This window comes from Paramormyrops kingsleyae, chromosome 23 (genome assembly GCF_048594095.1).
Source record: "Paramormyrops kingsleyae isolate MSU_618 chromosome 23, PKINGS_0.4, whole genome shotgun sequence".
In the NCBI taxonomy this organism is placed as follows: Eukaryota; Metazoa; Chordata; class Actinopteri; order Osteoglossiformes; family Mormyridae; genus Paramormyrops; species Paramormyrops kingsleyae.
This window is the reverse complement of record NC_132819.1, coordinates 10104074-10117182: the sequence shown is the minus strand read 5'-3', so window position 1 is coordinate 10117182 and position 13109 is coordinate 10104074. Positions and strand designations below refer to the sequence as shown.

The window sequence follows — 13109 nt, the reverse complement described above, 5'->3', positions numbered from 1 at the left end:
TGATGTGACAGAGGGGAGAGAGGCCCCGATGATGTGACAGAGGGGAGAGAGGCCCCGATGAGGGGACAGAGGGGAGAGAGGCCCCGATGAGGGGACAGAGGGGAGAGAGGCCCCGATGAGGGGACAGAGGGGAGAGAGGCCCCGATGATCAGTTCAGCTGTCTTCACTATCCTCTGTAGGGTCTTGTGGTCCAAAGCAGAGTGATTCCCGTACCAAGCCGTGATGCAGCTACACGGTACTCTCTATAGTCCCTCTGTAGAGCGTGGTGAGGACTGGGGGGTGGGGGCGCTCTCCTCAGTCTCCGCAGGAAATAGAGATACTGCTGGGCTTTCTTGGCGATGGAGCTGGTTTTGAAGGTCCACGTCAGGTTCTCCACAATGTGAAAACCAAGGAGCAAGGTGGTCTGGACGATCGCCACTGGTGATCCATTGATGTTCAGTGGGGAGTGGTTACAGCGTGCCCTCCTGAAGTCAACAACCATCTCCTTCATCTTGTTCACATTCAGGTTGTTGTTTCCACAACTTGACTGGTGTGGAAACACCAGTCAAGTCTCCATTCCAGTAAAGCACTGCCCCTTCACCAAGCCTCTCCATTATAACAAAGCACTGCACCATCAACATGCCTGTCCATTACAGTGAAGCACTGAACCCATAGTGGACCTCTCCATTCCAGTAAAGCGCTGCCCCTTCACCAATCCTGTCCATTACAATAAAGCACTGCACCATCACCAGGCCTATTGATTACAGTAAACGACTGCACCATCACTGGGCCTCACTGTTACAGTAAAGTACTGCATCATTGCCAGGCCTCTCCGTTACAATAAAACTGCTGGCAGCTCTTCTGTCAAGCTTTCACATGCCTGTTTTTCATCCACTGTCCTGCCCTTTGCATTTTTCACTTGTCCACCTCTTTTGACCTGACTTCCTTCATCAATCCATTAACCTGTCTCACTCACTCCCCCACTCTTCCTCTCTCTGTTTTGGGCTTATCTCTTCATCCCTGATCTCCCTTCATCCCCTTCAATCCCCATCGGTTGCTCACAGGGAGAAGTAAGAGCAAAGGGAAGTAAGATAGGTGACCTCCAGCAGGTGCCGGGAGAAACGGGCTGAGAGGAAGCTGTGCAGGGAGCAAAGAAGCTTTGGTCTCCCAGGAAGACAGAGGAGCGAGCAGAGAGAGCCCCAGCTGCGGTAAAGAAGGACAGCACACTGTTGTGAGAAAAGGTCAGTAACTCAGTGTTGGCTACTCTTACATTCCGATACTGCAGTGCTACTCGGACCATACTGCACTGGGCTCAGAACAGACCGAGTCCATCCAGAGCACTGGCCTCGGACCAGACTGAGTCCGTGTTAGGAGAATATAGACTGAGTCAAACCTCATATCTGAAGCTACTAATTATTCAACATTGCCTTCTGAAGCACCTAGATTTTAATGATCTGGATAGCATGGATTTAAAGTAATGCTTTTAATTGGCCTTAATGGTGTTTTATGTTTGCCACATTGCCATATTACATTTTTCTACCATTGTCATCATTAATGTGAGACAGTTTGGCTTGTTAGGTGAACTGAGTATTTGATTAACTGATTTTTAGCTTAAATCTTTTATCTCAGTTTTAGTTTAAGCCAAAAAAATCCAGGTGGTGTTTTGTAGATAAAAATGCCGCTAGTAACAACCAGGAAACATACACTAGCATTACACTCAGAGAATAACCGCCTATTTAACCATCCATCCATCCATCCATCAATCCATCCATCATGTTCTATTACTACTTATGAATCATGAATTACTGGTACACCATGGGCCATTTAGCACGCTGATGTTCCTAAACATGAGGCTTTGCACAGTGGAAGGAAACCAGTGCAAAATCCATAGTGCTAGAGGAGTGACAGTCACCATGGTGATGGGAATCACTAAACAGAATGTAACTGACAACAATATATATCATAAAGCTTTTGTTGTAGAGCAGGGGTGTCAAACTCCAGTCCTGGAGGTCCGGAGCCCTGTGAAGTTTAGTTCTTTCCCTGTTCCACCACAAATGATTCAGCTCAAGAGCTGTGCTGTAATTAGCACAAGGAGTTGAATCAGGTGTGTTAAATGAGGGGAAACTAAAAACTGTGCAGGGCTCCAGCCCCCCAGGACTGCAGTTTGACACCCCTGTTGTAGAGTCATAATATAACAAACTGTTTTATGACATCAAAATTCATATTTTGTCCCTGTTCCCATTGTTCAGTAGTTACAGAATAGTAATATAATTGAGTTAAAATGAGAATATTTTTTATAATAGTTACAAAGAAAATTAATCCTCTTCACCCCCATACTCCTCCATACACCCCCATACTCCTCCATACACCCCTATACACTCACATACTCCCCCATACTCCTCCATACTCCCCCATACTTCCCCATACACCCCCATACTCTCCCATATTCCCCTATACTCCCCCACCCTCACTGATCCAGTAATAAGAAGCATTCAGTAATTCAATTACAGGAATCTGAGGTTTATGAGCTTGCCCCTAAAGTCTCCCTAGTCTGTCTTCCAATCCTCGATCACTGCTTTCGTCACAGGATCTCCGGGTGTGATCAGGAAGCTGCCAGACCATAAAATCCCCAAATGGGATTAAGCCTGTTACCCCTCCCAGGTTGACCTCCCGGTCTGTCAGTAGGACAGAAGATCCTCAACTCTGCAGCCGTCTGTGTATAGGCAATGCTTTGGTGTAATTTATAGACACACATAGCTTGACTTGTGTCAGATAACCTGAGCTTGGGTGTGAACTCTGCAGGTGTCTGTGGATGCTGTGTGCGTGGGCTCTGTATGAGTGTATGGGCTGCGAATTTCTGTGGATACCGTAGATGCATGTGAAAGTCCTGTGCCCTATGGAAGCGCAGTGAATGAACCGCGTAAATGTGTGAGGACTCTTACAGGACCTTTTCTCAGAGAAACCACCAGTGGGCAGCAGCTTCCTTACCTAACCTTCCTTCTGTTGCTCCAGGCTGACAGCCCTTAGCGACCAGTGTCATGGCGGAGATGGAGCAGATGCGCAAGGAGGCTGAGAGCCTGAAAGAGCAGATCGCGGTACGTCCCGCAAGGAACACAGTAATCGCAGAAGGTCACGCTAACATGACCTGCAGTGTTTTAGGGACCCCATCCTGGCTGTACTCTCTTTCTGAATCATTCGTAATGCCATTTATCGTTCTGCTGACATGCTGGTGAATCACACAGCTCTGTAAGCAAACATCCGTCAAAGCTGGACGAGTGTCCGTTATGTGGATACATCAGTGGTGTAGTTGTATGCGTGACGGCATTATGTCTGAGAGCAGCTGCACATCTTACAGCTGACCGCAGAGCTGTGAACCCGCTGTAGGGGAAAGAAAATCTTCATTGACTTAGAAAACTACCAAACAAATTAGATTGATGTTCAGCATTGGTTCATGGCCAAGTATAAAGGGAATTGACCTTTCATTCTTACACAAATAATGAATGTACTAAGCCATGAATACCATATTGAATCTCTAGGCCATGTTACCTACATTTTTTAAGATCACAACATGATGACAACATGCAAGCTTTCTGACACCAGTTCCCAGTCTAGCCTACCAGTGAAATCCCATCACCGAGGTGTACTTCTTACAGGCAGCTCGCAAAGCAGTCCAGGACACAACCCTGCAGGCCGTGGTGGAAGGGACAGCCACAGTCAGCCGAGTCCAGCCAAAGACCAGGAAGACTCTGAAAGGTCACCTGGCAAAAATCTACGCCATGCACTGGTCCTCAGACTCCAGGTAAATAAAGGACATGCAAAACTGTCCAGACAACTACCCTCCCAACAAGCCTGAAGTGCACTGTTCTGTGGCCCAGTGTGAATGTCAGAAATGCCAGTGGAGGAGATTTGATTTCAATTCAATCACATAGTTGAGTATCACAGGTGCAGGGCCATCAGAAGCCTCTCTATCAGACATGTTGTTCATATTGAAGCTATAGTGCTCACACATATCATTTTAATACGTCTACAGTGTCCACTCGTGTCTAATGTCCCCAAACAGCTACGGTCAGTCACAACCTAAATCATACACATATGGATAGTGTCCACACACAGCTATCGCTATACGTGTTTTTAAATGATTTTTCTATGCCACTGATAAAACCCTTTCTCATCCTCAGGTTATTGATCAGTGCATCACAGGATGGCAAGCTCCTTGTCTGGGATGGCTACACCACTAACAAGGTAAAGCGAGTGATAGTATGATCATACTTCTTCCCCTTTAATAATACTAGTTATTACATCCCATCGACACTCCCATCCAAAAAGTCCTCACTTCCTCCCTTCATGTGTATGCCATCCCTATCAAGTCTCCCTGGGTGATTCACTTCCTCCCTTCAGGTGTCTGCCATCCTTATCAAGTCTTTCCTGGGTGATTCACTTCCTCCCTTCAGCTGTCTGCAATCCTTATCAAGTCTCCCTGGGTGATACATTTCCTCCCTTCATGTGTGTGAGATCCTTATCAAGTCTCCCTGGGTGATTCACTTCCTCCCTTCAGGTGTCTGCCATCCTTATCAAGTCTTTCCTGGGTGATTCACTTCCTCCCTTCAGCTGTCTGCAATCCTTATCAAGTCTCCCTGGGTGATACATTTCCTCCCTTCATGTGTGTGAGATCCTTATCAAGTCTCCCTGGGTGATTCACTTCCTCCCTTCAGGTGTCTGCCATCCTTATCAAGTCTTTCCTGGGTGATTCACTTCCTCCCTTCAGCTGTCTGAAATCCTTATCAAGTCTCCCTGGGTGATACATTTCCTCCCTTCATGTGTGTGAGATCCTTATCAAGTCTCCCTGGGTGATTCACTTCCTCCCTTCAGGTGTATGCCATCCTTATCAAGTATCCCTGGGTGATTCATTTCCTCCCTTCAGGTGTATGCCATCCATATCAAGTCTTTCCTGGGTGATTCACTTCCTACCTTCAGGTGTCTGCAATCCTTATCAAGTCTCCCGGGGTGATTCATTTCCTCCCTTCATGTGTGTGAGATCCTTATCACGTCTCCCTGGGTGATTCACTTCCTCCCTTCATGTGTATGCCATCCTTATCAAGTCTTTCCTGGGTGATTCACTTCTTCCCTTCAGGTGTCTGCAATCATTATCAAGTCTCCCTGGGTGATTCACTTCCTCCCTTCAGGTGTCTGCAATCCTTATCAAGTCTCCCTGGGTGATACATTTCCTCCCTTCATGTGTGTGAGATCCTAATCAAGTCTCCCTGGGTGATTCACTTCCTCCCTTCAGGTATCTGCGATCCTTATCAAGTCTCCCTGGGTGATTTACTTCCTCCCTTCAGGTGTATGCCATCCCTATCAAGTCTCCCGGGGTGATACATTTCCTCCCTTCATGTGTGTGAGATCCTAATCAAGTCTCCCTGGGTGATTCACTTCCTCCCTTCAGGTATCTGCGATCCTTATCAAGTCTCCCTGGGTGATTTACTTCCTCCCTTCAGGTGTATGCCATCCCTATCAAGTCTCCCGGGGTGATTCATTTCCTCCCTTCATGTGTCTGAGATCCTTATCAAGTGTCCCTGGGTGATTCACTTCCTCCCTTCAGGTATCTGCGATCCTTATCAAGTCTCCCTGGGTGATTCACTTCCTCTCTTCAGGTGTATGCCATCCTTATCAAGTCTCCCTGGGTGATTCACTTCCTCCCTTCATGTGTCTGAGATCCTTATCAAGTGTCCCTGGGTGATTCACTTCCTCCCTTCAGGTATCTGCAATCCTTATCAAGTCTCCCTGGGTGATTCACTTCCTCCCTTCAGGTGTATGCCATCCCTATCAAGTCTCCCTGGGTGATTCATTTCCTCCCTTCAGGTGTATGCCATACCTATCAAGTCTCCCTGGGTGATTCACTTTCACCCTTCATGCGTCTGCCAGCCCTCCTAAATCTCCCTGGGTGACTCACTTCCTTTCTTCAGGTATTTGCCATCCCTCTCAAGTCTTCATGGGTGATGACATGTGCTTTTGCACCCTCGGGGAACCTGGTAGCTAGCGGTGGTCTAGACAATATGTGCACCGTCTACAACCTCAAGGGCAAGGATGGCAATGTCAGAACCTTGAAGGAGCTTGAAGCACACACAGGTAAGAGAAGAAAGGCTTCCATATGTAAGTCATCAGTCACTGTTTATTTTAGTGCCATCCAGTAATTTCTGACAGGATAGTCATGGAACACCTTATCTTTTTTACCCAGAATAAAACATACAGTAATCCAATTTTGCTTTGTGAATCTGAAGACATCAACAAGCCTGTTACAAATATCAAAACCAGTACATCCTCTAACTAATACTCATAGAGAGCTTCCTCTTCGACTCTGTCTTTAACATCTGCTTCACTGAGACTTACAGAGTGACAGTTGATATACACATTGAATGAGCGCATAAAGTGTGCCATTAATAACCTGCCTGTATTTTTTCTCCACAGGATATCTGTCGTGTTGCCGCTTCCTCAGTGACGCTGAAATCATCACAAGCTCTGGTGACACTACTTGGTAATAATCAAACGCTGCAGTGATGCTGATGCAGTGAACTGTAGTTAGGCAGGTTCTCCCGCTGACCTGCAAGCTCTCTTTTTGCTTTTGTCATGAGAACCACAGCAGCTACAGCTTCTGTTTAGTCTGTCATTGTATGGATGGTAGAGATAGGTAGAGAGGTGAGGAGCGTGCGCTGATTACAGTGCATTGCTGCACCCACCATATGACAAACCACCTCAGGGATGAGACATGAGTGCAGCCATGTGGCAGGTGATACCTCAGCACCACACTAGTCCAAATGGAGCAGTGTGAGTTTTTTCCGTAGCTGGAGTCCCAATCCAACATAAGGGTGGTGAGATCACCATTAAGTCTTCAAGCCGGAGACACAAGGCAGAAATGCAACATTCAGTGAAAAAAGCAGCTTATTCTCATCACAACACTGAGCCCTGTGATTATAACTCCCACCCCCTGGTAGTGCTCTTTGGGACATAGAGACTGGCAAGCAGAAGACAGTCTTCATGAACCACGTCGGTGACTGCATGTCCCTGGCTCTCTCTTCGGACATGAATGTCTTTGTCTCGGGAGCTTGTGATTCCCAAGCCAAGCTCTGGGACATCCGGGAGGGCACCTGTAAGCAGACTTTCCAGGGACATACCAGCGACATCAACGCCATTGCGGTGAGTGGATGCTGCTGTCTAGGGACACACATTTGTACGCACATTCATCCTGTTAGAGGCTGCAGGACCTTCTCATGGATGATTTCCACTCACAGTTCGTCCCCTCTGGGACCGCCATGGTAACCGGCTCTGATGATGCCACCTGCAAGATGTATGACCTGCGCTCTGACCAAGAGCTCATCACCTACCAGGACTCCAGCATCGCCTGTGGAGTCACATCAGTGGCCCTGTCTCTCTCTGGCCGGCTCATCATGGCCGGGTATGATGACTTCAACTGCAACATCTGGGATTCTCTCAAGGCTGAGAAAGTGGGTGAGTTGAGGAAGCACCCTGAGGGCATGAGGTTACTGATGCTTCTTCTGCACTAGGTGCTTAGATTGAGTTTGTAATTAGTTGCGTGTCATCTCTCTTCCTCCCAGGTGTACTGGCGGGCCATGATAACAGAGTAAGCTGCACCGGGGTGCCACCGGACGGCATGTGTGTCTGCACAGGATCCTGGGATAGCTTTCTGAAGATCTGGAACTAAGCTGCTGCACCAGAGCCAAGTGGAGAGACACAGGGAGAGAGGTGTGGATGGAGTGAAAGGGGGAATTACTGCAAGCGAAACAACCGGATTTGATCCATGTGAACTGAGAACTATGGTGTAAAAGTTCAGAATTCCAGATGAGCCCCTATGTCTCTCTCCCTCCTTCCAGTTTATAAAACCCTGCTTGGGAGTCCAGTAAGCTCATATAATGCAGAAACATTAATAAGATGCAAGACAAATGTCCAGAAGCTTCTGCTACTACTAACACCACAGTCATGGCTGTGGCAAATATAATAGTATTAAAAATATTGTCAAAAACTTTTGAGGTATTTTCGTAGGAAGACTAAAAAGTATATCGTTTGTTTTTGAAGGTTTCTAAAATGATGGAAGAATATCTAATAAAAGTTTAGTATTGCAAGTTTGCTTGTTTGTTTTTATTCTACAGATCTTTTATTGTTGATAAGAATATCCAATTAGCTGTCTATTCCTAAATTTATCTCATTATGATTTCTAGTTAAACATGGACATAACATGAAATTAACATTAAACTTCAGCTTCAGAAAAGAATGAAGCATTCTGAAAATATTATTATATAAAACACTCAGAAGAATGAATTGTATTTAATCTGAAAATCTTGCTGCATTATGTTTTGATCAGATCAAAATACTTGTGGTTTTTTTCACAATGAATATTTGTTAAAATTAACTACTTATTAAGTTGTTTTAAATAAATATAGAACTTTGCATTAACCAGTCTGCTCCTTTTTATAAGATCCATTATGTATGAACACAAGTTTTAAGACAAGTTAAAAAAAGCCATCTATGAAAAAAGCCAGCTTCACAACAGAATGCAAAATGATTTATCCGAAAGATCATGAATGGTTTGGCAGCTGTTGGTTCCCACAGCAGTACCTTGCAGTAGCTGCAGACGCCTCAGTCTGTGCAGCGTGTGTATGATATTGTGCTCCTACACGAGTGCAGTCACACAGAAATCCAACCCCCACCTGAAAATGACCCTCTCCATCAGCTGAATGCACCATCACGGGCGAATCCAAAGTGTGTCACTGAGCATGTGTGTGTGTACTGATAAAAGGGAGCTTATTCCTTATGGCTTTTTATGGATGGTAGCAGGTGCCTAGAGGAAATTCTGCAATCTAACAGATTCTCTACAAACAGAATATGGCTTGGATATGAACATATAACCTTTGGGAAAACATCACCTGGTTAGTCACCATGTCAATATTTTTTTGTCATGTTAACTAGGAATTTTATGATTCTATGCAAGGCCGGCGAAGCATGTCTGCTTATGGAGTGCTGGCTGACCATGCTCTCGGATGACCCTAAGCGCATTGAGCATTGTTTTGGACAAGTGTCTACTAAACAAACCAAATCTAATAAAAAAGGACGTATGCATATGTGTGTGTGCAGAGGGAGGTTGTAAGATATGGTGTGACTTTAGCAGACCACAAGATGTGTGTGTGTCTGTGTGTGAGTGTGTATATATATATATATATATATATATATATATATACAAATATATATATACATATATAGTATAGATATATGAATAATTATATTAAATTATAATATATAGTATAACATAATATAATTATAATATATAATAATATGTGCTATGTAACCATGGCGAGGGAGGGGACAGATATATTATGGGATGTCTGTCCTGTTCTCTTTGTGTTAATGAGAAAGTGACAGCGAGGCTCCGATGTTGGACAGGGCAGTATCACAGGGCAGCCGGGGGCTTAACGCTGGGGTTACCGCTATCATTGGCAAACTGTAACACAAAGGATTTCAACGTGTGGCGAACTGTAGCGGCGTGCACCCAGCAACGTCAATTTAGTGAGTATGAACTGTTGGCTGGTATTTACGTTTATGTCGAAGCTTTGCTTTTATTTTGGAAAAGGCAACGTTTAAGCGTAGCAGAAGGACAGGTAAACGAAAATAAAGCAGATAGGTGCTGCTTATCTGGATCATTCATTTGCTAGTCTTAAATTCAGTTCCGTGCAGGTGAAATGCAGGATGGCATCACAGTAATTTAATAACGTGACAGCGCTGGCATGCTCTCAGGCTACATGTACCGGAAAATATCGCCACACATGTTGAAGCCTGTTTGCCTGATTATTCGAGTTCACACTGTTTTTATTTTCTTGAGTTCAGATAAATGATGAGAAGTTAAACATCTGAAGGATGTGGGGTATGCGGACTGAGCCCCTCTGTGCTAACGTTAGCAGGCTGGCCGGAGGGACGCGGGCGGCACCCCGTCTTTCCTCCGCGGACGCGGGCACTTCCAAACCTCTCACTCCCTCTGTAATGAACAGGCGCCCGGCTGCAGGCTCCACAGGCTGCGCTGTACCAACCAGCAGCATGTCAGCGAGTGAGGATGACAGGGAGGACACCGCACCGTTCCCGGACCGGTCGGTGGTACCAGGTAAGGTCCAAACGAAAGTGCCGAATAATGTAACCCGCTGTGATATGGCCTTCGGTTCAATATTTCACTATTGAGTAAAGCATTTGGGAAATAACACTTGTAGCTAAGCTTTAGTGCAACATTCAGTGTTCCTCTATATGAATATTTATGTCTTGTGGAATTGGTTGGTGGGGGGCGGTACGAATGAGCCGCCCATTTTAATCCTCGTTTAGCTTATCGGCTAACAGCACCGCTGGGTAACAGTTAGCATGTCAGCTAACAGCTGTCGCTGCCTGATTTGGAGCGGAAGCCCGATTTGGACTGCGCATGCGCCAGAACGCGTCTACTTCGCGCGAGAACAATCGGACGCTCTACGACAGTTTCTGCCCGATCTAGGCTGCGTCTGGTGGATTGTACGCAGCGCCTGCGTGAGATAATTTAATCAGTTAATACTTAATTATATTATGATTTGTATTTAATTATATATTATACGATATTGTGTGAGTGATATCTGAGTGTGCTCTGCGATGGGTTGGCGCCCCATCCTGGGTTAGTCCCCGCCTTCCGCCCGTAACCTCCGGTATAGGCTCCAGACCCCCCGCCACCCTGAATAGCACAAGCGGTTACCAAAAATGGATGGATTGATTATACGATGTGACAAATTAAGAACAGCAAATACAGCAGCTAAACAAATCACACATTCATACTGATAATGGTCTGAAATATGGTAATGTTAAAGTTAATATGGATTCATATTTAAGTTGGCAAAAAAATCATTTATTGTAGGCAACTCTACTGATGAGTTTTCACAAGCATCTCATCTCAGTGATTCAAACCAAATGTAAGTGAGGAAATGCTCAGTGATTTTTCACAAGAAGCCCTTAGACTGGGGACATGTGTATCATAAATTGAAAATTAACAAAATTGCAAACTACTTAAGTCATTTCTTTGTGGGGACAAAACCCTCGCCATCTAGAAGGCGGCCTGTATACCCACACAAAAAATAGACAATGACGACAAGAGTCCCTTCTGAGCAGAATTCAAGGCAGTGTGTGACTTAGCTGGCTAAGTCTCTGTCCCTGTGAATGTAAGGTCGCTGGTTCAATCCCAGCCTCGCCTCATCTGCGGGTCCTTGAGCAAGGCCCTTAACCCCCAGCTCCCTGGGTGCTGCTATGGGTGGCTGCCCTTTGAGGCGTAAAAAGAATTTCCCCAAGGGGATCAATAAAGTATCAGTTAAAGGCTAAAGGCCATGTTGGTGTAGAAGATTGGTGAGTGATGTCTCCATGGCCTGATACTGAAAGATGAACAGTAAGAGGTCCTTTTGACTCAGCAGAGGGATGGAGGCACATCTAACCACAAATCCACAATCTCCTCCTCTCTGGGTTTTCTGTTTCGCATGGGATTCTGTAGAAGCCCAACCCAGACTTGTCTCCTTGTCAGTTAGTGCATCCACTTGAACAACAACTATCCTACATTTTGCCTGAAAAAACATAGCAAAGTAAAGCTTTTTTGCCCTCCGGGTGAGCAGTCCTGTGAGGATGTGGTGATATGCGGGAACTTTGATTTGAAGAGCAGATTTCCAAAACTCACTTGGTCGGTGGAATAAATTTTTGACAGGTTTACTGTGGACTGTGGAATTTTGGAAATGTAACAAAAGTTCATTGCTAGATTTGATGAGGACTGAGTTAGTTTTGGTTCCCAGTGCTATAACATATGATGAAGAAGCCGGACATTAGGCCACTGGCGATCTCATCTGAAAAATAACACAAGAATGGACTGAGTGAGTTTTAGAAATGTGCTCTTCAACAGACATGGGTAGTTCAGGTCCAGAGAATAAAAGTACAGACCAAGATTTTGTTTCAACCAACCTGGTGAGTATAAAGAGTCACAGTCACAGAGTACTCAATTGGTTGGGTCAAACAAAATCTTGGTCTGGACTTTTACTCTCTGGACCTGAACTACCCACCTCCGCTCTTAAATTCTGACAGTAGGTTGTGCAGGTCTGAAATAAATATCCTCACATTTTAAATTTTTTTTCTTAAAAGTGGAGAAAAACTATAATTGAGTTCATGCTTGGAAGCCGATTGGTTAATGGTGATAGATTATGCGTATGCATGACGCTCTACCCACAAACAACCCACAGTAGGGATCTTAACTTGCAGTAACATCAAAATCTGTTGAATTTTAAAGCAAATAAAAATGTACCAAAATTCACTTGCTAATAGAGGTAAGGAGCATGCACTGATTACAGTGTGTTGCCGCACCCACCACACGACAAACCACTTCAGGGATGAGAACCTGAGTGCAGCCATGTGGCAGGTGATACCTCAGCACCACACTAGTCCAAATGGACCAGCGTGAGGTTTTTTCCCAGTAGCTGCAGTGCCAATCCTGCCACCAAGCCCCAAATTATTCCCTGTTAGTTGAAGGACCTCCTTACAGGGCTGGATGTAGATTAACATCATACCCAGGATGAAGCAATTGCTGATTAAGGGCCTTGCTCAAGGGCACAACAGAGTAGAATCACTCTGGGCATTCACGGGATTTGAACCAACAACCTTCCAGTTGCTGGCACAGATCCTTAGCCTCAGAGCCACCACTCCATCCTTTGCTAATAAAGTAGCTAAATTCTGGGTGGTAATACATCCTTTAGATGAATGTAGCCAAAAATGATTTGTACACTGTGAAAAAATGGTCAAAATTGAAATGAAATTGAGCATATTGAAATGTAAAATGTTACAAGTATGTCATGTAAAGAAACAAGAACTTTTGTTCAAAATATATTCTGGAATTGTTTTTAAATGTTGCAATTTATTGCCTTCAAACAATTATGCGTACACCTGGTCATTGAATGAAAATGCGGCAATGGGAGGAGTTCCCAGTCATAACAGAGTTAATTTAACGTGACACATAACAGCAGGAGCTCCGAAGAGGCAGGTAATTGGGGGCCTTGGAGGTCATAACCCACACAAGCTTTGTAGGGTTAGTT

General features: G+C 45.0%; 2 protein-coding genes across 4 annotated transcripts in view; both read left to right on the top strand.

The window, feature by feature from the left end:
* Positions 1-3017: 3017 nt before the first annotated feature.
* Positions 3018-7777, top strand: LOC111839731 (guanine nucleotide-binding protein G(I)/G(S)/G(T) subunit beta-3-like). Its single transcript, XM_023803950.2, has 8 exons — positions 3018-3074; positions 3633-3778; positions 4158-4221; positions 5943-6105; positions 6445-6511; positions 6969-7170; positions 7266-7482; positions 7590-7777. Exons 1-8 carry the CDS (start codon positions 3018-3020, stop codon positions 7694-7696), a joined length of 1023 nt encoding a protein of 340 aa, XP_023659718.2. The 3' UTR covers positions 7697-7777.
* A 1604-nt stretch (positions 7778-9381) lies between these two features.
* Positions 9382-13109, top strand: part of LOC111839717 (chromodomain-helicase-DNA-binding protein 4-like) — a 24560-nt gene continuing 20832 nt past the window's right edge. For all 3 annotated transcript variants that reach the window (XM_023803909.2, XM_023803908.2, XM_023803910.2), the window contains exons 1-2: positions 9382-9552; positions 10032-10141. In XM_023803909.2, coding sequence (XP_023659677.1) covers positions 10078-10141 — 64 coding nt within the window. In that variant the 5' untranslated portion in view covers positions 9382-9552; positions 10032-10077. The remainder of the gene's footprint in view (positions 9553-10031; positions 10142-13109) is intronic.

Excerpts from the sequence above, each read along its gene's own strand:
- LOC111839731 (XM_023803950.2), top strand. The coding sequence starts at position 3,018 with ATGGCGGAGATGGAGCAGATGCGCAAGGAGGCTGAGAGCCTGAAAGAG. Across the intron at positions 4,222-5,942 it reads ATGGCTACACCACTAACAAG|GTATTTGCCATCCCTCTCAA; the intron begins GTAAAGCGAGTG and ends TCCTTTCTTCAG. Across the intron at positions 6,106-6,444 it reads GGAGCTTGAAGCACACACAG|GATATCTGTCGTGTTGCCGC; the intron begins GTAAGAGAAGAA and ends TTTTCTCCACAG.